Below are 26,475 nucleotides of genomic sequence, written 5' to 3'. Positions count from 1 at the left end.
ATTTCAAAAAGGTATTGGATTCGCGCAATGGTTGGGTTTGAGTCTTCAAAGCCTGAAGAAATTTTTCTCCCATTCCAGGATTAATTTTTTTCAGTCTCTTTAGTGTCAGTTTTTATCGTTAATCGTGTTTTCATGTTGGTTATTTTTTCATAATTTTTCATTTTCCATCTATTTTCTTTCCAAACATGGATGTGTACTTCAAAAAGACTTAAGCAATTGATTCTTCAAGTTTCTTTACTTTTGGAATTTGGGATTTTTCCAGTATTATGGTAAACAAACATAATTCATTAGCAATAAACTATACCTCATTATTACAATCTACAGTTTCCACACTACCCTGTTCGTCATCACTTGATGAAATCATGACTTAACTTAAGAAACCCAAGTTAAAATACACTTATTTAGAGAATCCCCCAGACGGTAGGTTGAACCTAGGGCCGCAAGCATAAGGGGCCGCAGAGGATAAAAACATCTTTTTAGACGAAATAATTTATTTTTCTAAACCATTAGTTTGCCGCGATCACGTGACGATAATAATGTCCTCGTGACTGCGGACCTAGGAGATGTTTGGGATTTGGCCGTGGCCGCGGGTGACGGTGATGTGTCCTTATGATCGCAGCCCACGGGAGACGTTCAAGATTTAGCCGCTGTCGCGAGTATCGATGGTGATGTTCCCGTGATTGCAGCCCACGGGAGATATTCACGATTCCACCGCGGTTGCGAGTGTCAAGGATGATGTTCCTTTTGTTGCAGCCCGCAGGGGATGTTAATGACTTGGCGCGGTCACAGATACCTATGATGGCATTGATTTGATTTAGGAGAGATGTCCACGATTTCATCCGCGATCATGAGTGCTGATGATGATGTCCCCTTGATGCATTGCTGCAATCGCAAGGAGTTTCCACACAGGGGGGGGGAGCCGCAAGTACGCTAAATCCGGCACTGTGAATAAGGCACATAATCCCTTTATTTACAGGAAATTAAGTGTATTGCTGTTGTGTGTGTTGAGAAAACAGCTGATCAGCTGTTAATATTTGATAAATCAGATGTTGCATTGTTAAATCAGTGCGCCTAGTAGTTCATTGGGACGCTGGAATTTTATCCCCCTGGAATTTTACCCCCTGGTCTAAGCTGACGTCACTCAGACGTAGTAACCTGAGCGCTCTAAAGTTTGTTCATGGGCGGAATTTCACCCCAACAAAATCGGAAGTCTAATGAAAATAGACATAGCATGATGAATTAGATTTTCAATAAAACCCGGAATTTTACCCCCTGTCCATAGAACTAGTGTTTATGCAAATGTACGGCCCAGATTTTTCTCCTGGATTTTTACCACCCCCCCCCCCCCCAAGTGGTTTACCCCCTGGCCATATACAGGGTGTTTTTTTTAAAACTTGCATCTTTACTTATGTAAAAACCACAATTTAATAGTAGACATTTTATTATTTAATTATTTTGATATTCGGGATTCGGGTTTGGGCCAACCGTTGGTTAATATGAATGTAAAATGTTTACTATTTAAACTGAAAGAAGAAAATTAATCAATCTCACTAATATCTATATCTAGCTAGGGGGTGAAATTCCGGGGGTAAAAATCCGGGGGGTCAAAATCAGGGGGGGGTAAAAATCTGAGCCGTACATTTTGAGCTGACCTCATAAAGAGGGTAAAAGTCTGGCGGTAAAATTCCAGCCCGTACACTCTAGGTTTCATATTTTGATGTATTGTGATTAAATTCACAACTGTGAAAATATGCGTTTAACTCCACCGTCGGACGGGCGGGTTGAGCCCCCGGCACCCTCGCATGGGCATGTTGAGCCCGCGAGTTACCTGATGGGCGTGTTGAGCCACGGGTACGCTGGACGGGCGTGTTGAGCCCCTGGCACCGTCGGACGGGCGTGTTGAGCCCCCGGCACCCTCGCATGGGCGTGTTGAGCCCGCGAGTTACCTGATGGGCGTGTTGAGCCACGGGTACCGCTGGACGGGCGTGTTGAGCCCCCAGCACCGTTGGATGGGCGTGTTGAGCCCCAGACACCCCACATGGGCGTGTTGAGCCCGCGGGACACCTGATGGGCGTGTTGAGCCACCAGCACCGTCGGAGGGGCGTGTTGAGACACCGACACCCTCGCATGGGCGTGTTGAGCCTGCGGGTCCGTAGTTGTTGGTGGAGGAAAGGACTTTGGAGTCCCCCACCACCTTAAAAGCGTATACATAGGTATACGCTAAGTGTTGACGGAGTTTACGTCGGACTGCAGACCGAGTAGACTGCCTAGAGAGTGCTAACTTCTGAGCAAGTGACGCCAGAACCGTCTCCAGTGGAGAGCAGTACCGCACATTAAACCGGCCCAGCTTGACTTCTGTGCTTGGAAAGCCAGAACCGTCTCCAGTGGAGAGCAGCAGCTAGGGGACCGAGGATTCCGGGGTGAAGGTGCCAAGGATCTAGACCGCGGACCCACACGGATATCTTTTAGGAGTGTCGTAGACCACCGGGCCAGTAAGGGCGCAAGCAAGACTTGATCCAACCTCTGCCCAACCCCTGAATACGAGCCCGGAGACACTGCCTGGTAGGAGGACTACGGACCCAGGATCAAGATTGTATATACGATTGTACATAAAACTATATGTGTTAGGATAAGGTTAGAAAGGAATAAAATGGAAGTTTGAGATACCCAGAGTCTTTCACTTGTCGACCCTTACCACCCTTGATAAGGCCTAGTGCTCTGGAGGAAACTTCCTCACAAGGGAAACTTCCCTATACCTAATGATAAAAATACCTCAGTACTTATTTGAATGTTATTCTTTCAATTTATTACCTAATTAAAATTAGGTGTTATGATTTGTTTTATTACTGTATTCTGTTTTGTTTATTTCAGCTTAACTTAACCAATTAATAGTTTTATTAACACATATGAAGTCAAACGGGGTGAAGTCCGTGGGTAACAGCTAGTGTTGGGTAAAGATTATTTTTTTTTAACTGACTAAACACCATTCTGAAACTTCAACTAACTTTACTACAACTTTTTCTAACCACTCCATGTCATAACTAAAATTAAATACAACGAATAAACACAATTAATTTATAAAGAAAACACTTATATAGCTAGATATTTTTGTAAACAATCATCAGTACTTACCACTTGTATTTGACGACATGCTTGTTGAAAGAAGAAGGAAATGAAAATATAGGTAATATAATTAAATCTTAAAACTGTACAAATAGTTACTTGTAGACTAGTTATCTTACCTGAGACATCGTCGTAGGGAGGCTCGGATAGCCAGAGGTAGTCACAGCGACACGGAGCGTCCATCAGACCTCCGCCACACTGAGGGGACAAGGCGAGGTGTCGGAACCTCACTACGATCACACATGATGGACAAGTGACAACCTCTAGACTACACTGCTCATGGGACTGCAGGGATCCCTGCTGTAATTAGCAATTAGATTAAATTTATACAATATTGGATGAATTTATTATACAATATGTAAATAATATATCTTTAATAATAGTTTGATTTTGATATATTCAAATATATATTTAAAATATTACCAAAAAGCAATGCAAAATATCAATTAAATATACGTTTTGAATATATATAATAGATTCATAATATATATTGATAAAATAAGTATAGAATCTATAATATACTTATTTTATATGTATATTTTTCCTATTAAATATTTTAAAAAATATGTGTTGAGAATATTTTAAATAAATATAAAAAATATTTTTGAAACTATATTATATATTTAAAGTATTTATAAATATATTTTGAAACACGTCAGATATTTGTATTAATAAAATAATAATATATTTGTAGAATATATAATCTATTATAATTGGAAAATAAATAATTTGCATCTTATTGTTTTGTATAGTGTCTATCAATTTATACATGCATTTTTTGTATGATAATTGCTATTGATGTGAAAGCGTTAAAATTAAGTAAATAATAATACATATTACTCTGAATGGTGTCTCTCTATCATGCACGTAAAGACAAAATTACGCATATAGTTAAGAGGCAGTAGCCTATACATGTTCGACAACTACATATGGGTCAAACAAAAAAAAGTGTTGATGGGTTTTATTTTTTAACTAGCTGTGTGCCCGTTCTACGCACGGGGATCTTATGGTATTCAGTTGAAACCTTCTTATATTAAGAACAGCAGATGGTTTGCATATTTTCAGATATGTTGGCAAAACTATTATAAACCTTCGCAAATACAGTATCTGACAGTTTCAAGCCAAAACAAACGCAATTAAATGTCACCCGGATCGTGTTGGTCCATATGTTAATACCAAAGACTAATCTAAAATATGCTTTTTATAGATATATGAGGCATATCCCTAAGGTAGACCTAATTGAAAGTTACTTTCCACAATGGTTAAAAGTTATTTAAGTACTACCTGAACCTCCCCATTTAACACTTTATTCGGGTTGACATTTTTATCGTCAAATGTGCTATTCTCCTTTCCGTGAAACACTGAGAAATAAGGACACTAATGCGTCACCAACAGACATATACACAGAAATACAGAATTTAATTAGGGAATTTGCTATGCTTTAAGCATACCTAACAAATTACATACCTATAAAATAAGTATTTATGAAATCTTTGTTAATGTCATCAAATTTTATCAGAACAATTTATATTTGCTTGGTTCGGAGATGACCCGAAATGCTGTCGAAAAGACGGCTTACTATATGAAATGAAGTTCTATAGACGATTTAGATTGGTAATTTATAATACGTACCCAAGAGATGGGCTATGGGCCTATTGGCTGTAAGGTCCAGCTATTGCATCACATGGTGAGTAGGAACAGAAAGTGACACAGTCTTTGGAAAAGCGAGTTTATCATCATCCGTAAACCTCTGTCACAATCACCCAATGCAGTTGTGATTTTTTACCTTACACTTTACACAACCGCCATCGAAGCACCGTCAATGAGTTGAAACCTTGTTTGTAAGCTATTATTGGCGACAATCATTTAATAAATTCAATTTTCCCAGCCCTATACAACACTGATTCAAGGTATTCTTTCTGGTTATCAAAACTCAAGAACAATTTTATACACAACCACAATTTCCTGACCTGGATGATGCCTGGTTATTTAATTTCATTTACGGTTACACTATATTATTCCACTTGCGATTAATTAAATCCGTTATGTAAGAAAACCATTTTTAATCTCACTTGGATGGGATTTGCCTTCAAAACGTGATCGGAAATGGTTGCGGTATTTGTAAACAACATTTGTAAACATATCAGTGACATATAGAAGAAATAATCTTGATCCGAACAGCTGTTCGTTATTTCATAGATCATTATGTGATAAAAATTGGACGAAAACTTGACAAAAATCGCACAAAACTGCATTTTTGAACATCCGTAATTTTATTTACTAAGTAGTGAGGTCATATTTTAATAGCTAAAGACACTCTCGCCAATCCAGTGAATATATTAAAATGACTTGGATCATGATAGGTACTCTCGTTTTCCTGGAGAAGATTGCGTAAAATGCAATCTTGAGTGTTACAGACAGACAGACAGAAATTTAGATGAGACTTGTTTCGGCTTCTTTAATGTATATAACGTAAAACTAACCTAAAAATTTATGATTCTGAGCAATGTACAGACAAAACTCTAATTTTATTTATATAGATTGCAATATGTGACAATGAATGTGAACATAGAAATCTCAAATGGTTGGCTAGAAAGGGTGCTAGTGACTGGCGAATCTTTAAGAAACTAATTACGTTTGTATATGACGTTCTAAAAATAATTATTTGATTTACTTAAGTCATAAATTACATAGTATATTTGTCATAGTATTTAAATTAATTTTTGTAGTTTACTGTATTTGTATTCGTGGGGACTACCCACTATTCATAACAGCACTATTCAACTCTAATACTTAATACCAAAACAGATTAACAGAATCATATTATACTGTAGTATCAAAGTACTTTATTGCAACCATTGCAACTGTCGGCTACTCTTTCACCATTTGAAAACTAAAACTAACAACAGTCACAGATAGCTCAGAGGAAGGTACGAGGCTCATAAATGGATTGACCTAGGTTCGAGACCCATCAGGGTCAAACAAATTTTATCTAGTTTTTTTCCAAAATTTGTTTTTATGAACTATTTAATCAATTTGCTCAACTGATAATTGTGCTTTTCACACTAAATCTTTATTATTTTGTGTTTTTATGTTTAAGCCCCATGGGATGTTTGGAATTTATTATGAAATAAATCCTATACTTTAATACGAGCAATGTTTTGCTTGTATGTATGTATGTATATATGTATGTATATATGTATGTATGCTTGCTTGCAGAAAGATCTCGAAATCGGCTCCGACAATTTCCTTCAAATGTTGTAAATAGTTTATTCCTGGCCTAAAAACGAGTTTACTGCTTTTAGAATTGCCAACAAAAATCTAATTACGTAGAAAAATGAAACTGAAAGTCACATTTTTTTAACATTAGTCTTATGGGTTGCTAAGTAACCATCTTGGCTGAATTAAATAACAAGGAAAAAGTAAACAAAAGACTTGTAAGTTAGTTGTCTATCCACAGTATACTAGCAAATTACAAATACAGTACAAAAGGAAAAATATCTGTTGTTACTATTGAGCAAAGATTATACTGAAGATTACTCGATACATTGTAACAGGAACAGGACTTTTTTTTATATAAGATTATAGTAAAGGCTTGCAGTGTGAAGTGTGGGAACTGTTTGTGACGATTAGATTAAGGTATCTAAAATCCTAAAATGCTATTGGAAGGAAGGGAAACAGGTCCGCGTCGTAGGAAGTGGTAAAGGAAGTAGTAAAGGCAAGCAGTCTGGAGTGTGGGAACTGTTAATGCCGATTAAATTAAGGTATCTGCAATCCTAAAATGGCGAGGGAAGGGAGGGAAACAGGTCCGCGAAGTTGGAAGTGGTAAAGGAAGTAGTAAAGGTGAGCAGTCTTGAGTGTGGTAATCAAATCAAATCAAAATCAAAATATCCTTTATTCATGTAAGTACAATTGTACAGGAATAGAGTCAGATATTACAAAATAAAATGTTTTACATTTAAGAACTAAAAATAAGACAGAATATTTATTTTATTTGTTCTCCCAAAACTCTTCAAGAGAATAAGGGGAAATTTTAATCAAATACTGTTTCAGACAATTTTTAAACTTTTTTGTATCATTTTCATTTAGAAGTATTTTTGGAAGATGGGACATAAATTTATTTCCTGCGAATTTTGTTTTCTTTTTATAAAATTCTAGATTGTGTCTATCAATGTGAGATTGAGAACGAGTGTTATAATTATGACTAATTTTGTTTGATACCTGAGTTTTTGTAATATTTTTTGCATAAATAATAGTTTCCAAGATATATAGTCCATGAACAGTTAGTATTCCAAGATCGGTAAAAATATGTTTTACCGAATCTTTCCTTTTCAAATTAAACATTGCCCTAATTGCCCTTTTCTGGTACGATAAAATCCGTTTTAAGTTTTTTGATGTAGTTGCTCCATATATACTGATTCCATAAGCTAAATTAGAATGAACTAAGGCATAATATATTGATATTAATGTTTTTAAGCTGCAAACTTTATACATTTGTCTTAAAGCAGATACTCCTGAAGACATTTTTTTGATAACATGATCAACATGTTTGTCCCAGGCAAGATTTTTATCAATTATTAAACCAAGAAATTTTGTATGTTCTACCTGTTGTAATTTATAATCTTCTAAGATTATGTCTGGATTTAATTTGTTTTTGTTTTGTTTTGTAGAAAATGATACAAAATTAGATTTTTCAGGGTTTAAAAGAAGGTTTTTGCTATCTAAGAATTTTTTTATGATGGAGAGACTGGCCAATGATGATGCCTCAATACTTTCTTCTGAATTTCCACAAATGGTAATATTAGTATCATCAGCATACAAACAGGCCGCCCCGCCCACAGGCATCAAGTCCGGCAGACCCCTCAAGTATATTAGGAACAAGAGGGGCCCCAACACCGACCCCTGCGGAACTCCATGGCGGACCATCTGCATCTGTGAATTAAACTTTTGGATGTAATTATATTTACTTGAGAAATCTGATTTATAATGTTCTATCTCAACATATTGTTGCCTAAGAAATAGGTAGGATTTAAACCAATTTAATTCTTTGTCATGAATACCTAATTTTGATAAAGTGTCGATAAGATTTTCATGCGATACACTATCAAATGCCCTTGTTAAATCAAGAAAAATGCCAATTACTTTTTCTCTCTTATCCACTGCATTTATTATACTTTCAATAAATTCAATAACTGCAGTGACTGTCGATTTGCCTGCTTGAAATCCATGTTGTTCTGAATCCATTAAGTTATGTTCATTTAAAAAATCCATCAATTGTATAAAAACAACTTTTTCTAAGATTTTTGAAAAAACTGGAAGAAGTGAAATTGGTCGGTAACAGGAAACATCGTTTGGTTCCCCTTTTTTGAAAACTGGAATAATTTTTGCTATTTTGAGTTTATTAGGAAAAATGCCTGAAATGAGAGAAGAATTTACTATATGTAAAAGAGGTTTTAAAATAGCAGGAAGAACTTTTTTAACAGTAATAATTGAAACATCATCATAGCCAGTAGAATATTTGTTTTCAAAAGATAATATTAATTTTTCAAGATCTTTCTCATCAATTTGCTTGAATTTGAATTTATTAATGGAAATTAAATGCTGAGAATGCACCACACTACCTTTTCCTTGAAGAATTTTAGGAAGAACAGAATTATCAACCACAGACACAAAGAAATCATTGAAACTATTACTGACCTGGAGAGGATCAGTAATAAATATACCATCTCTCAAAATATCAATGTTACATTTTGAAATCTTTTTGTTGTTTACCTCTGAGTTAATTAATTTCCAAGTTTGTTTTGCTTTATTCTTTGCATTATTTACTTTTCTATCAAAAAACATTTTTTTTTCCTTGTCAATGCATTGCTTTAGTTCAGCTTTCAACTTTTTAATGGTTATTTTAAGACTTTCATTCTTACTTAATCTAAATAAAATTTCTAATTCTTTAATCTGTCTTTTTTTGCATATTATTTCTTCAGTAATCCAATTACTTTTTTTGAAACAATTTATCGCTGTTAAAGTTTTAGGGAAAAATACATTAAAATAATGATTAAATATACTATAAAAAACATCATATTTCTTATCTATAGGCGCCTGATAGACTTCTAACCAAGTTTCTGTCAATAACTCTTTCTCAAAAAAATCATAATTATTTGTTGAAAATTTCCTTATTAGTTTTTTTGTTATTTTTTTACTGTTTTTGTTTGAGCATGAAACTTCAAAGAGTTGAGCATCATGGTCCGAAATACAAGTTACAATACCTGTAATTTTACAATCTCTATTCTCTATATTACTTATAATGTTATCAATAGCACTCTGTGAATTTAAATTTACATCTATCCTTGTTGGAAAATTTACCCAGTATGACAAATTATATATCTTTAAGATATTAACAAAATCTTTGTATGTTCTATCTTTATTTAACACATTTATGTTAAAATCCCCTGCTAAAATTATATTTGAAAAACGTTTACTTAAAATACTACACAAACTTTCAAATTTATTCAGAAAATTTTTAATCAAACATTTTTTGGGAGACCTATATATACAAGCTATTACACAATTTAAATCAGCGAAAGAGACCTCAGCAAGACAACACTCAAATTCTTTCTCTTCTAATAGAGATTCAACAGCAGGTATTAGGATTTTTTTACTTTTAATGTTATCTTTTATCATGATCATTACTCCACCTCCCACTTTTATAGATCTAGCAAAATGTGAACAAACTTTGTAATCTGGAATACTAAAAACTGATATTTCTGGTTCTGTCATTTTGTGTTCAGATATTGCCAAAACAGTAGGTTGGATTTCTGTGAGATTAATTTTTAAGATGTCTAATCTGGATGATAGGTGCTGTACATTTTGATGAAATAACAGTAGATTTGAAAAACTTTTAGCTATTTTGGGTCTGTCTGATGACTTACTTGAGAGTTTAAAAGGGATTTTTCTAGTAGGTCTGTTATTGTAGTTATCTAATGGTCTAAAAAAACATTACTATTTACAAGCTGTGGGATTTCAACATTAGTATTTACAAGGCTTACATCTAAATCAATACTACTATCACTAGACTCTGTGTTACCAATGATCTGGACTACACTCTCACTATTGCTCTGCTTTTTTTCACACACTTTCACTATTTCACTATAGGCAAGATGACCAGGAACTACAGTGGACTGCAAACATGATTGGTCATCAGATGTGAGGTCAACTACAACTGTTACAGTTGGCTGGTGGTGGGTAGTGCCAGGTGCAGGTTGTGGGTTGGTTGGAGCAGGTCCTGGTTGAGCATTAGGTGTTGTAGGAGACTCCTCAGCAGCTGAAGTCAGGGGCAAGTGTGAAGATGACATTATTAGGTCTCGGAGACACTGTACAAAAACTGGGTGTGTCAGTCCATTACGTAAATTTCCTGTTGAGGTTTCATCAAATGTGACAATTAAGATGGATGCACCAGTTCTGCTGCAGAATTTTTTAAGATTAGCAATAAAGTGATGAGGAGGTATGCGATCCCGCACACATCCCATAGGAGAACAAATTAATTTCTTGAAGTTTTTGTTTTTGAAATCTTGTTCTAACTGTTTGAAGGCTTGGTTGTAGTTATTAAGATAGTTGCTGTAGTTCCCTGAGTTAAGAAAATATTTAGGTTTCGTTACCAATCCATAAATTGCTGCTCCATTTTTAGTTTTCTGAAATGTTAGATCTTTAGCACAGAAATCTTTTTCACATGGTTTTCCAAATTTAGCTTTGAAGACTTTGGCTACTCCTTGACTCATTTGCTTTCCATCACTGAAATCAGCAGATATGCAGTGTGCAAAGGCCACCTGTGGGTCATGACAAAATTTATTAATTACATCGCTCATATGTGCATCGGTTAGTTGAATATCCTATTTAGTAGTAATTAGTTTGTTTCGGGCCCAGGTTGTTACTTCATCAATGATGATTCCAGCCAATTTTTCCTTTCCTCGACTGCTAAAGTGAAGACCATGTCTTGTAAAGTCGCAACGCTCAAGCTGGGTTAGATTAATCAAATAAACATTATCCATCCTCCGTGTTAGTTCCTCGATGTAATGATTCACGGTGTATAGATCAACATTTATAGGATGCATTAGGGGCTTGTCATATCTAATAGGTATGGTTGTGATGAAGATGGTTCTTTCTTCACTTTTGAGTTTAAGTTTATGTTCTAGGTCTTTATAGATATCGCCAAACTCGCAATTTAGGCTGTCATTTGTTCCACCAATGATAACCACAGGGGTGGAGGCTTCAATGGCTGTAGAGTCAATGACTTGGGCTAACGTGGTGTTGGCTCTTACGTAACCAAAAGCCTTGATTCTCCCATGGCTTAGATCTTCAATTTTATTAGCTACTCCTCTGCCCTGGCTATCCGAGCAGAGGGTTAGCTTTAAGTTTGGGTATAGCTGTTTGGACTTTCTTGTGATTGTTTTTTTATAGTGTGGATTTCTGCGTTGTTTGTTTTGTTTTTGATTTATTTTACTGGTATTGGTCTGGTTTTTTTCTTGAATGTTATCAGGAACTTCACAACTGTCATCTAATTCATCAAGAATGTTAAACCTATTTTCCACTGCAGTTGTAGGCTCTGTAATGTGTTGGTTAGGACCCTTGTAAGAATTACTTTTTTGTTTAATTTTAACCCAGTGGTGTGATTCAGCTGTGCTGCTCTTCTCTTTAGGGATTACCGTGGGCTGAATGATGGACTTCCTATTTTCAGCCCTAGTGACTGAGGATGTGTATTCTTTATCCCTCTTCTTAATCATTGTAGAATACAAAATAGCGTCGCTGAACTGTGAAGGTAACAGGAAATATGCCATCAGTGACCGTCTCTCAATTAGTTCTATATCGCTTAAACTAGCTTCTTGAATAAACTTAATATTTAGCTCATTACTAGTGACCAAATCCTCAACAAGGGATTCAATTACCCAGCATGTGATGATGCCACAATCGTAAGAATTAGGTTGTTGTGGGCAGCTTGCAGAAGTGAATGTTGCAGCTGATGAAGTACCTCCAAGATACAATGTAAGTTTGTCTGCTACCTTCTTTGCTGAAGTCAGATTGTGGTCCTTTAGTGAGTCAAAATGCAGGTAATTGTTGGAAATCTTGTCATAGACTAAGGTGCTCCAATGAGATCCACTTTCTTTGCTCAACTCCTCCGAATCATTTATAGGAAGAATAATAGTATTAATTGAGCGAATGTTTAAAGGATCAAGAAGAAAGTTGTAGTCCTGCAGATTTTTTACCGCATGGGAAATCAAAGGGTTAATTATTATGCTGGATTTTGTCAGTAAAAATTTTTCACTAATCAGTTGGAGGTATGGTTGAATAGTAAGATCAGAGAGCCAGTTTTTACTTAAAAGTTCGTAGGTAATCTGATGAGATTTCATTAGAGTGTGTTCAGTTTGTGTCCCTATATCTGAAATTGAAATAGTTTTACAGCTGGTATTGCTTACAGTTGCCTGGTCTACTAACTTGGCTTCTTCATTTGAGGATACAGAGGAAAATGAAGATCTTTGTGATTCATGGTTTGCTGGTTCATTCAAACTTGAGAAAGATGAATTATTACTATTTAATTTAATTTTAGTGTCATAAAAATCTTCTAATTTAAATGGAAGGTTCTTTTCTGAGATATAGTTTTTTAATTCTTTTTTTGAGCGAAAAACTTTACCTCCAGGGGACTTAATGTAGATATCAGTTTTCCCTTTACTGAGACCATTCTTTCGAATTTTTTCTTCTCTCAGCCAGCCACGAGGTAAACAGTTTTCACTCACTTTAGATTCAGCATAATTTACCATTTTAACAATAAATGGTAAAACTAATATCAAGTTTCTATTGAATAGATCCTTTAAATAGCAAATTATTGTAGAAAATCTTGTATTCTATCAATAAATTGTTAATTTATTTAAAGCAAATAAATATATATATATATAGATAGAAACTATTTTTACTGTAATTTTAACAAATATATTTTTTTTCTGGAGAAAATTATTTAAATCTCCCAATATAAGGATAATAATATTCTCAATGGAACATATTAGAGGAACACAGCTGAATTGCTGTCTCTTATCACGTGGCTGGGGTCAAACTCCAGGTAGTGAAGTTGAATGAAACTCTGCAAGGTGACGTCACAGTTAGAAGTCAGAATTCAGAATTATTTCCTGAAAATCCTTGTCCACCTGAGCGTAGTGATATGTGGTTAGGAGTGGTGATGTTATTTTTCACATAAATAGATCTTCTTATTTTGGGTATTTTAACACTTTAATCGAGATTTTACTGAAAGAAGTGCAGTTTGAAAAAAATTAAATGATGTTACATTAAATACCAATGAACTTTTTCTTTTGATTTTTCATCATCAATCTATAGAAAAACTATCCCTATTCCAAGCAAAGTCTTGTAAGTAAAAAGTCTTATATTGTAAAATGTTTTATTCTTTTAGGTAATATAAGAACTTATTTGTTTATTACATTTAGGTGTTTTAAAAGTACAATATAAACTCACTAGCTATATCATTTAGTCCAAATCTTGCTGAAAAATTAGATTTAAAATAGGAGCACTATTCATAACAACAACTTGCTTCAACTTGCTTTTCTACTTGTAACTGTTTATGGCGATTAGATTAAGGTATCTACAATCCTAAAATGCTATGGGAAGGGAGGGAAACAAGTCCACGACGTAGGAAGTGGTGAAGGAAGTAGTAAAGGCGAGCCGTCCGGAGTGCGGAAACTGTTAATGAAGATTAGATTAAGGTATCTACAATCCTAAAATGCTATGGGAAGGGAGGGAATCAGGTCCGCGACGTAGGAAGTGGTGAAGGAAGTAGTAAAGGCGAGCTGTCCGGAGTGTGGGAACTGTTAATGGGGATTATATTAAGGTATCTACAATCCTAAAATGCTATGAGAAGGGAGGAAAACTGGTCCATGACGTAGGAAATGGTGAAGGAAGTAGTAAGGCTAGCAGTCCAAAGTGTGGGAACTGTCTAGGCATTTATGTATCTGCAATTCTAAAATGGTATAGGGAAGGAGGGCAAACAGGTTCACGATGTAGGGAGTGGTGAAGGAAATAGTGAAGGTGAGCACTGTGTAGTTTGGGAGTGGATTAATGTATCTGCAATAGTAAAATGTTTTCAGAGTAAACTAATGATTTTCCCCGAGCAAAGCTTGGTCCCCAGGTACTTTTTTTATTTAAATATTATTCACTAAAATATGTTATTGGAACATATTTTTTTTATTATTTAATAAATTCAAAAACATATTTTTTATATATTTAATATATTTTAAATATTACAGTATATAAAATTGACATTAATACACACTTGAGATGTATAAAATAGATTTTAAATATATTTATTCATATGTACCTATATAATAAATATTTGTGCTCCTAGGGATGCCAACATACCAGTAATAGTTGCATATTACTTAAGGAAAATATTACTTAATGAAGGTTGAGTTTAGGATACCCCCACCGCAGCAAACCTGGAGACTAAGCGAATTGCCATTTACCTGATTGAATTTTCAATTAAATCTATTTAAATAAGATTAGGTTAAACAAGTACCTAGGTTTGCTGCTACAGGGAGGCTAATAAAGTTTGTTTATTTTTATTAAAATGTTAATAGCTTAGTATAAAATAAATAAATTTACCAAGTTTGATAAAAATATATCCTTAAACAAGCAAACTTCAACATTTTACAATACTTTCCTTAAGGATAACATGGAAATTTTAAATTTACAATTTTTTTTATTTTCTCCGTAACCAATAACCACACAAAAACACTTCAAAGTACTAAATTATTTGTCTATTTACGCTCTTTAAAATGGTCTAGAGAGAAATTGGAAAATTTTGTGTTTTCATGGTCAAAAATTAGTAAAACAAATTTTTACCCCAAAAAAACCCCCGTAAAACCCCGTTCCCATCATCCGATCATGCTGGTTCGGTTCACGAACTCATTCAAGTTTATCCCGCCAAGTTCGTTCAAGTTTATACCTCTATGTATACATATACAGGGTGTCCATAAAAAACGTTTCAGGACTTTGGGAAATGAATCCTCATACTAAAAGGAAGAAAAAAGTTTATGTGAAGGTATGTCCAACAGGGCATAAAATAACATGCTAACTGGGCGACACTTGTGTCGCCCAGTGCCGATATTTTGTCGCCCATAGCATTATGGGTAGTGCGGGCATATTTTTTTAATGACTCACATGTATCGGGATTATAAAAGTAAAAAAAATAACATTGTGTAAATATTTTAGAGTGTTCTCAACTTCTTCCGTTAAGTAAACAAGTGATTAACATGAAACTGCCACGCTTTTTCTGATTTTAAACAAGCCAGAGAGAGAGAGAGAGAGGGGGGGAGAGAGAGAGAGAGAGAGAGAGAGAGAGAGAGAGAGAAAGACTGGTTGGCAGGCTGACAAAGGATGGACGAGTGCATGTGTGCTGTGGAGGGGGAGGGGAAGCAGATAAGATAAGATAGCGATGCGGTCTGTACTGATTTTCATGTCACTACCATGGTCACTACTTGATTCCCCCCTCCCTTCCTCCCTCAACTGCTGACACAGACCTCGGCTTGTTTATGTTTACTTTTTAGGCTACTCTGAATGAGCTGCATCATCGGTGTGACTAGTAAAGTAACCTTTAAATTCAGTACAGTAACCTTTAAACAGTAACCTTTAAATTCAATGTTCTTCTTCAATTCTTTTAATCAGAAAGCTACTTATTTCTTTGTAAAAAGTATTGATGAAATCTTAGTAATTTTATTACTCTTTAAATCTTTGTGTTATTTTCAAAGTATTTCCTGACGATTGTTTGTTGTGTGCAATAAAACATTTATAAAAGAATTGGATTTTTTTTAAATCTCACTAATGAAAGTAGAAAATTACTGTTAAATGTTTTTTTTATGCGAAAATTGTAAATTGAGGAAATATACGTTAAAAGATTTACGCTTTTTATTTTATGACTGGTAAAAAATCATAATCATAATTATCATTACAGATAATTTTGTATCATAGGCTACTTATACATAAATCCGTAACAATTAATAATTACGATTATGATTTTTCCCTGTCTAAAAATAAAAAATGGAAATTTATATTGTAGTTTTGTTTTAGGTTTACGTAGATATTTTAAACATGTTTGTGTTTACAAATTGTTTAATGTTTGTAGTAGTACACTTTTGAAATTGAGCAATGATTTTTGCCCAAGAGGTTGTGAAGAGAGCCTTGGCCTGTTAAGTCATTGTAAAACACGTGATTAAGTGAAATTATATGGACTTTTATAAAGCAAATATAATAGGAAAAATCATCAAAAGATGCGTAAAAATGTGCGGTTTTCATATCACTAACATAACACTAAAAACTAACATAACTAAAAAATTTTCTGGGGGGGATTCCATAGCCCCCAGACCCCCGGGAAATGTGGCCCAGTGAAAATTCCTTAAAATATGCCCTGATGTCTAAAAATGCATATTTACCCAGTTATCCGCCGTTTTGTTATTTATACCAAAATATTTTTAACTGTGAAGTTTTTCATTCGATGATTAGGAAATTTGGTAACCATGTTAACATAAACAAGACCTATAATAGAAAAAATAATAAAGTTGTTCCGATTGTAAATTTCAAAATGGCGGCTGTTTCAATTTCTCTAACTCAAATAACTCAAAAACGGCTAATTGTATGAAAACATGTCAGGAATACTTTATTTTAGCATTTTTAATTCATTATCAAAAGATACCAAGATCAACAGGATCGGACAAAAGATAACTGAGATATGAATAAAAATAAAAATAAGGCAAAATTAAGGGTTCTCTGACTACCTTTGCCTTATTTCTACACAAAAAACGTATTCTACACTAAAAGAAAGTATTCTTGACATTTTTTCATACAACTAGCCGTTTTTGAGTTATTTACGTTAGAAAAATTCAAACAGCCGCCATTTTGAAATTTACAATCGGAACAACTTTATTATTTTTCTATTATAGGTTTTGTCTATGTTAACATGGTTACCAAATTTCATAATCATTGAATGAAAAACTTCACAGTTAAAAATATTTTGGTATAAAAAACAAAATGGCGGATAACTGGGTAAATATGCATTTTTGGACATACCTTCACATAAACTTTTTTCTTCCTTTTAGTATTCATTTCCCAAAGTCCTGAAACGTTTTTTATGGACACCCTGTATACAAATTTGAACGAATAGTGTTTCTGGCCTTTTAGGGACATCAAAATGAAAAAGTAAGTCAGTCCCGGGCTCAAGTCTTACCATGAGACCTACAGTAATAGCTACCTACTTCCCTATAGGGAAAAAGAGATGATACCTTTATTACTAAGATCAGATGGTTCTTCTTTAGCCAAGATCAAAAATCCCAATGATTAAGGACAGCCGGGTCCGGTTTTAAACCATCAAAAAGATTTTACTTTTCACAGGATCCTAACTATAACTTTTTCAATATAGGCTAAAAATAAATGCTGTTGGATTCACACACTGAGAGTGTGTGCTGTTTTCTATTACTTATTTAATTTCTGTTCATTACATGAATTTTTTTAACCAAGCCAAACTGAACGGTCAACTTACACCAATCATCAGAGTAACTAAGGATCGAGGCAATAGGCTTTTGACAGTAGCTCAGAGTGGTCTACAGATGGTCCTGTTACCTGTTGATGACGAAGGCTGGTAGAGATGTTTCTGGCAGTCAACACCCCCCTCTCCCCCTGCTCCAGGTAGAGCCTGCGACCATTGGTGACTCCACATATATCATCCTGTCTCACTGGGCCTGCTACAGCATGGCTCACTAACCATGCCGCCACAGCTGGCAAACAACAGAGAGCAAAGATGAGATGACTATAATATCTTCTGGCTCTCATTTATTCATTCATATTAAAAGTGATGACAGTAGGAAATGTAATGTATATAGAAATATATGATTTAAATTTGGAGTATTAGATAACTTGAAGCTTTGCTAGTACCTTTTATTTTATGATTTAGCACTTTTTTATAACACATAAAGTTTCTAAATAAGCATGGGGTTTCGTGTCTTAAATCGAGTAACATCAGTTAAATTTAACTTACTAAAAATTGTATATTAAAAAAGGCTGTGGCTATTTCAATTTTTATCATTGAGAATGATAGAAACTAAACACTCCCTATGAAATGAAATCAAGACAACACCTCATCAGAGAAATAGTGAACCTAAACCTACTTTTACTGTTATTAAATTATGATAGTTAAAATTTTTATTGTATAAATGGCTTGGAAGGCTAGACAGACCTAAGGCCTGATTGACATAGGCAGAATGGCAGAATACTAAAAGTACCTAATTAAACTTTTCTGTGTTACCACTTAGTAGGAAACAATAATATATTTGGATAAACATACTAAAAAAATGTATCTCCTTTTTGAATGATTTATTGTGCTATAGAATCAAATGGTTTGTATCACAAGTTTATGAAATTAGTTTTTTTTATTTTGATACCACTGATACCAACAAAAGATCTAGAACAAAAATACCTATTATTAAAACCTGCCATCCTACAGATTGAATTTTAATTATTTTCTTAAGTTGTTTAAACATAGGCCACTACTAGGTTAAATTTTCCTGTTTTTCTAAATAATAATTATTACTTTGCAAATTATTTTTCTTCACTTTCAATAAAATAAATTCATCTATCTATCATAGAAAATAAAAAATCATAAGTAGTCAGGACCAGTGCAACCATGCGACCAGGGTATTTATGCTGATTATGCTTTATGCTCAGACCTGGGTATTTATGGCGATTATACCCAGAAGTAAAATGCTAGTAGTGACCATATGAAATTTTGTTAAACACATTTTATCATCATTTTACTATCCTTACAGGGTAATAATTCCAAAAAAACTTCTCAATCTTCTCTAACTTTAATAAAAATTATAAATGCCCAGTTTTTGGGTATTTACCCGGGCCTGGGGTAAATACCCAATTTAAATTTACCTACCCACTGGGTATTTACCCGGCCCACATCACTATATTTCATATCTTTGACTGTATTTTATACTATCATGGAAATCGTACATTTGTAAGCCTATATTTAATTTTTTAATCTCTTGAACAAATTAAACACCCCGAGCAATGCTCGGACCCCTGGTAATCTAAATTAGGTTATCATATCATCATACTAATATTATAAATGTGAAAATTTGTGTGTTTGTTTATTTGAAGTTCAGTGGATTGGGTTGAAATTTGGTATGATGATAGCTCACATTCCCGATTAACATTTAGACATACTATTCTTATGTGAAAAATCCTTTCGGGCTCCGCCCCAGAGAGGCTTTAGAGTTTCCCATGTTAACCATGAGTATTCATATTTAAATGGAATTAAAGAATTTTGACAAGCTGTTTCAACTACACAAGTTGGTTCTATGATATTCAATAGCATTAAGTAGTTATACGATTTACCAACAAGGTGCAGCACTGTTAATTATTTTTTCATTTATGACAACAGGTAATTTGAACCAAGAAGAAAGCTGTGAGAACTTTACTTATTTCTGTTGCTTAGGTGCAGTGGTAGAACATTATAGCTATGGTAGAGATGTGCTATACTAGTATACCATAAATTAATATATAGGCCTACCGTAAACCAAATGTTCTTCAAACGTGTCCTCTTTCATTGCAAACGCTAAGCACAAGTATAACTGCAATAAGCATTTTATACTTATACGCCAACCCCGTACAAAGGACGGGTGCTCTGCTAGTAACAAATAATATTTTATCTTACTAGTACACCTGTTGCTCGAATTCGATCAATTGCAAAGTATTACGGGCGTTATTTCAAAATGAATAACAGTCATAATTTCCGATGACTTCAAAGAGTAAACTCAAAGACAATGTAATCAATCACTCCACTCCAGTTATCAAAACTGAAAACGAATGCTCTTGTGTGTCTCATATGTGTTTACTATGAACAGCTGTAATTTATACAAATTATTCGTCTGTTTAAGTAAACAAAATCTTTTACTCATAAGAAATACATTGGGATTTTGATGGCCTGTGGGGCAAAGCCCGAGGACTTTTATTACAGGAATTGGTGAAAGGGGGCATCTAAACAAACCATAGTTCGTTTTGACACATCGTTTTGTAAAAATCCGTCCATTATTAACGGAGGAGTAGCGTTTCATAGAAATTGCCTTCACGTATTATATGTATAAGGATGTGATGTGATTGGGAATTAAAACAACTACATGAATCAGCAGTTTTAGGGAAGCATGTTTCTTTAAAACCTTTTTTCTCAGCTTGTGTGCATATTGCAGGGGAAATCTGCGCATTGTTGGAAAGATATTTGCCTGTAGATGTACAGAATCCCTTTATAAATTAAAGGGAGGGCTCAAAAGTAATAAGCACAAAAAATGAATTTAAAATTTTAAAACACTAGTGTACCTGTGTTTTAAAATTTTAAATTGTAATGCGAAGCATTACAGGCAACTCAAAGATTATGGAAATACTCACGATCTACACAACAGTTAGATATAATCAAAATCTGTTGTAAATATCTTATCTTTTTTCAAAAAGCTTATCTTGTTTTTTTAGTGTTTTTAAGTGTAAAAAATAGTTATTTGTGCAACTAGTGAGAAAAGTGAGCAATTGACTCACTCGAGAGAAATCCTTACTCACGAGCCGTAGGCGAGTGAGGAATGGTTTCTCGAGTGAGGCAATTGTACTTTGAACTCGAGTTGCACATTATACTTTTCCTACAGTTACCTAAAACAAATAAATTGGTGAAGAAACATAACCTATTTTTACACAGAAGTGAACATTTAATATAAAATTTAATGTGAAGTGACAAATACAACAGTACAACAGCTGACCAGCTGATTTACAGTGCTGCCAACGCATTTAGCGCGCATATGACGTTGCCTGCATGTTACGCGCTCACTATTTCGTGCCTTCACGTTGCAAATCTGGAGTGAGACAAAGTAATTAGAGTGAGACAAAGTTAACATTGTCTCACTGATGAGCGAATTGGCCACTTTGCTTTCTCAAGTCAGTGAGAGAACATGTACATTGTTAGGTAACTGTAGGAAAAAATTATTTCTATTTCTTTTACTTGGTTGTGTTCTATGACTTTTTCTATGTTTCCATTGTTTGCAAATCGGTTATTTCAATGATTGCTCAAGAAATGTAGCACAGTGTTAAATCAGTTTTATTTTTAGCCTATATCAAATTGTCCAAGATTTCTCGGTTTTTCCATTGTAATAAGTACACCAACCCAAGTTTCGTCTACATGTGCAATATGCCAAAGAATATCACCTACGTACAATCTCCAAGAAGTGGTAAATACCCCCGCCGCAGCAAACCTGCAGACTAAGCGAATTTCCATTTGACTGATTGGATTTACACTGAAATGTCTACTTAAAAATATAACATTTATTCTTGATTTAAATAGAATTAGTTTAACAAGTACTTAGGTTTGCTGCATCAAGGAGGGTAAAACTGTTTTTTTTTTTTGAAAATGTGAATAGTTAGTAAGAAATAAAAACATTTTCCAAATTTGATCAAAATATGTTCACAAACAAGCAAACTACAACAGTTTACTTATTCTCCATAAGAATAACATGGGAATTTTAAATGTACAATTTTTTGGTATTTTCTCCGTAACCATTAGGCGCATAATAACGCTTCAATATACTAAATTATTTGTTTTTTTAAGCTCTACAAAATGGTTTGGAAAGAAATTGCTAAATTTTATGTTTTTTGGGTCAAAAATGGGAAAAACCTATTTTTACCCCATAAAACCCCCCCGTAAACCCCCGTTCCCATGGTCCGATCATGCTGGATCGCGAACTCGTTCGAATAAACGTACTTTTTATTGTTTGTACCAAATTTCATCAAAATCGGATCATTTTTGCTCGAGTTATCGTGCTGACGGACACATATATATATATATATATAAATATATATATATATATAAATATATATATATATATAAATATATATATATATAAATATATATATATATATGAATTTGAACGGAAGGTGTTTTTGGCCTCTAGGGACCTCAAAACGAAAAAAAAAATCGGTCCCGCGTCCAGGTCTTACCATGAGTACTACGGTAATAGCTTATTCCCTATATGGGAAATTCGCTAAAAAGGCAGAAACCCACCCATACAATAGATATAAGTTAACTCCAAAGAAATAATTTTAAAAGTTACTGTGATATTAGGATTTTCCACTGATTTGTAATAGAACATTATAGGCTATTGCAAAACATGACACGATGCAGAAGAAAATCAATTTTAAAATCAGAAAAATCCATTGCAAATACTGTACTTCATTTTGAATAATTCAATAAATCACAATTTAAATATTAACAGCTGTTGCATTAAAAAGTAGTGTAGAATTATGCATATGGTCGTAATGTAAACAAATCTGAAGAGGCAACTTCAAAGGCTTCTGGGGCAGAGCCCCAAGGGAATTTACCTCTTTCCTCTTTTGATGGCTCATCTACAGACCAAGACCTTTCTTTAGAGACCCCTACCAAGTTTTTACACCCAGCCGTTCTCTCAAATTATCTGTGACAAAAACCCCGTTTTCCTTCATAAGAATAACATGGGATGGGAATTTTAAGGCCACGGGGGCAGAGCCCAAGGGAATTCACCATCTTTCTCTTTTGATGGCTCATCTACAGACCAAGACCTTTCTTTAGACAGCTCTACTGAGTTTCTACGCCCAGCCGTTCTCTCAAAATAGCTGTGACAAAGAAAAACAGTTTCAAATTAATATATCAATTACATGGGCCTTATGGGTTGCCTTGCTGGTGACGAAATAACTACGAAATATAAACAGAAAATCAAAACAAATGGAAGAAATTTCTATCAAGTTTTATTTACCAGTGTGGAATATAGAGTCTGGAATAGCTTGAAAATAGAGTCTATAGGCACATGTATTTGATATATAATGTATATCTTGTGTAAATGAGAGTTACACTAACTATTTTCATAAGTTGTTTTAACTAACAAAGCATATTGTTAAGTTTATGTAAATAATTATCAACAAAACGCGCGGACTACCACTGAGTTTAAATAATGCATTCTATACTTCCCAACCTATTGTAAAATTTGAAATATTTTTTATGATACTATCTTGTTGGCAACACACTTGATCGGCATGTTGTATTGATCAGCATTTTGGCAATGACTTGGGGTATATAATTGCCCAAGTAAGTAAGCCTAAGTGTTGAAAATGCCTGCCTTTTCTATTTATTTGTAATAGTCATACAGATGATATGAATGTTGTTTTTACTATCAGCTGTCTGTTTTGTTGTCCAATATTGCTCCTTGTCATGAAAACATTAATGAGAAATACATTTGATTATTTTATAGTTTAAATTCGTTTTTCGTCGTAGTTTTGCTTAGATTATCCCTAAACATCTCCACTTGGGAGAATAATTCAAGAGGTTATGGTCGCCAGCATCGTTTTATGTACATAACAGTGTTGGGAAATCTAGTCTACTATGTACGGTAAGAACAACGCACAAACAACTACTTCTGGCAATGTTTTGAGATAATTGAATGTAGAACACTTGCTTGAAATGAAAACAGTGCTTTTAACGTGTTGAATGTAGAACATTTAATAAAACAGACCTTATAAGCTATGGTAAAACTATATGTGAAATTCTATGAAAGCAGGCAAGTCTTTAAAAAATTACATCTGCTAATCATACATGCAAGATTATTTCTCCCTGAATTGCCAAATATGGCCAAGATTGAGAAAATGTTGTTTGGTCGGGTTCAACGAGAACTGTAGTTCACCAGTATTTTGTATGTAATGTCCACATCTTTACTTATGAAACTTGTTATAGATCAAATCAAATCAAATCAATTTATTCATCACAAAAATTCATAATACTGAGGCTGAATATCAGCAATGAATATGTGACATGTCAGTATACAAATCATGCATTAAAAATAGTTTACACATGATAAATATATACAAATATTAAGATTACAGTTGACAGGATAAAAATGAATTCATGTCATAAGGACAAAGTGCAATCAGTTTTTCTGAAAGTTTCTTTTAAAATTATTAAGGCTCAAAGACTGGTCTGTGAAATAAAAGGACAATTTGTTGTAGACATGTATATGCATTGATAATAGGGCCCATTGTGAAACAAAGCTAAATCTGTGGCTTGGAATTTCCAAAAGTTGTTTGTGTCTAGTTTCATAACTACGAGTTTTTTTACAGTTTTCAAATAAATAAAGGTTGTTTTTAATGAAAAGTGCCAAGTGTAAAATATGCTTAGATATGTCAAAATATATTTAGATGTTGATAGTTATGAGACAAACTGATAAGTTAAATTGATGAAATAGTTGTATATCATCTATAACCATTGCTTTAATTTAGTGCTTTATTAAAAACCATGAAAGGTGATCGCTTCGCTCAACTATGGCTTTTACTGATATTAAAGTAATCCTAGTAAAAATGATAAACCAGAGAAAATGTGTAATTACAGAGGCCTATCTCATGAAATGGTGCTATAGTATGCTAATAATATGCTCGTTATCAAAAATGTTTTAGCGATTTATGCATATACAACTTTCAAAATTCTTAGGGGAAAATAATTGAATAGATAAAGAACAATATGGTTTTAGAGAAGGAAACGTCTGATGCAGGAGTCGATTTCTGTGAATATATATTTAAAGAAAAAGTTGTTGGATTTTTATATTCAGCAAATCTACCCTTAATTAATTATTTTTATATGCTTTTTTGGGTAATTTAAAGCTTTGTCCTCTAGATGTGCATTTTGCCGGTTTGGATGATATCAAAGTGAAAGCCCTTCCTCCTAGAGGCTTTTAAAATTTCAGAGTTTGTGCAGAGTTCATGATTTATCATGAAAGGTTGTCATACAATTAATTACATTACGAGCCAATGTAAAAAAATATGTTTTAGAATTTAGTGTACCAATTCAACATTTTTTTAAACAGCTTTTTAAATATTACTGAACCTAACATTAAATTTTAAAATAATTTAAAATTGAAAATAATTTTGCTGTAACTTGATAAGAATATCAGTAAAAATTATTAAGGTTGTCTGATTTCTTTAACAAATTATTGTTATATTTAGTACCGTATCGTTTATTCATTCTACATGATAAAAAAAAAAAACTTTAAGAATATTTTTTAATCTTGTAAATTTTGAACAATTAATGGAGGGATTTTTATATTTTATTATTTCCTGAAAAATAATAAAGTACATAAATTTTTTTTAAGTCTAGCAAAATAGTGTTTATAACCATGACTGTCAAAGTGTATGAAGCTTCTCACTATTGAAATACTGGCATTTAAAGTAATTGCTTACAGCTTATGTTTAGAGTGTAGTTTGGAAATAAAAATAAATTATCTAAATGATATTTTATAGATTAAATTTTATTGCGTAGGTAGCGAAAAAAACAAAATTGATGACAAATCACGAACTTATTTATGCATTTATCAAATAAACGGTATCAGCAATCTGACACTTACTTTCTTGCATTAGAATGTCAACAACCTTTATCATAGGTAAGCAATGAGATATTATATTTAATAGGTAAAATCACAAAAGTTGCATTAACTTATTAGCCGTAATTTTTACAGGAATGGGGGTTACACTATTTTGTTTAGAATTATAAGGACAAGCACACCAGTATTACAGGTGAATTTCAATCAAAACCGTCTTTTTTTAGAAAATACTATTTACTCTTATTTTATGGGTTTTTATGGGAAAATAACATAATTTACAATAACTTTTGAGCTGTGATTTTTACAGAAATGGGAGCAATGCCATTTTGTTCAGAATTTAAAGGGATACAACACACTACATTTTAATCAAAATTGTTCGGGCCATTTTTGAGAAAATCAGATTTTTCCGTTTTTTTATGGGTTTGATTTTTCCCCATTCAAAAATCAAACTCAAAAATATTGACAAAAACAACACTTTTTCCATATACTATGGTATAGGGGGAGAAAGTAAAAAGGACATTTCATCCAACCTAACAGAAGCTTATTTTCTTTTTTATTAAACAATTTAAAAAATATATAATTTCAAACTCACCATAACTGAAGAGTCCCATGTCAGTTGGATACTGATGTGGGAGTTGAAGCCTTATGTGGTTATTGCATTAACTCCTGTCCACTACCTGATCAATAGATTCAAAAAATGCGTCTTTACCTTCTGATAACCAGTTGGGTTGTAGATTTAGGTTTTTTTTAACAATCAAATAAAATTCATTTGCGAAATTCATTCTATATCCCAGAATAGTATTGTTCAAAATTTATTTTGGTTTAGGTACCATTTGCAAAGAAAATTAATAAATACCTTAGGGGATCTATTTATTAT

General features: G+C 33.6%; 1 protein-coding gene across 2 annotated transcripts in view; it reads right to left on the bottom strand.

Annotated features, from left to right (window-relative positions):
* The window catches only part of LOC128985784 (uncharacterized), a 130,285-nt gene extending 104,058 nt beyond the window's left edge, over nucleotides 1–26,227 (bottom strand). For both annotated transcript variants that reach the window (XM_054405655.1, XM_054405656.1), the window contains exons 1-3: nucleotides 26,191–26,227; nucleotides 17,785–17,939; nucleotides 3,243–3,423 (exon numbers count right to left, since the gene is read on the bottom strand). In XM_054405655.1, coding sequence (XP_054261630.1) covers nucleotides 3,243–3,423; nucleotides 17,785–17,939; nucleotides 26,191–26,209 — 355 coding nt within the window. In that variant the 5' untranslated portion in view covers nucleotides 26,210–26,227. The remainder of the gene's footprint in view (nucleotides 1–3,242; nucleotides 3,424–17,784; nucleotides 17,940–26,190) is intronic.
* Nucleotides 26,228–26,475: the final 248 nt, after the last annotated feature.

This window comes from Macrosteles quadrilineatus, unplaced genomic scaffold (genome assembly GCF_028750875.1).
Source record: "Macrosteles quadrilineatus isolate MER2022 unplaced genomic scaffold, UCM_ALF_1.0 Scaffold_2__2_contigs__length_208266976, whole genome shotgun sequence".
NCBI lineage: Eukaryota > Metazoa > Arthropoda > Insecta > Hemiptera > Cicadellidae > Macrosteles > Macrosteles quadrilineatus.
Note: the sequence above shows the minus strand (reverse complement) of the source record. Positions and strands in the feature narration are given on the sequence as shown.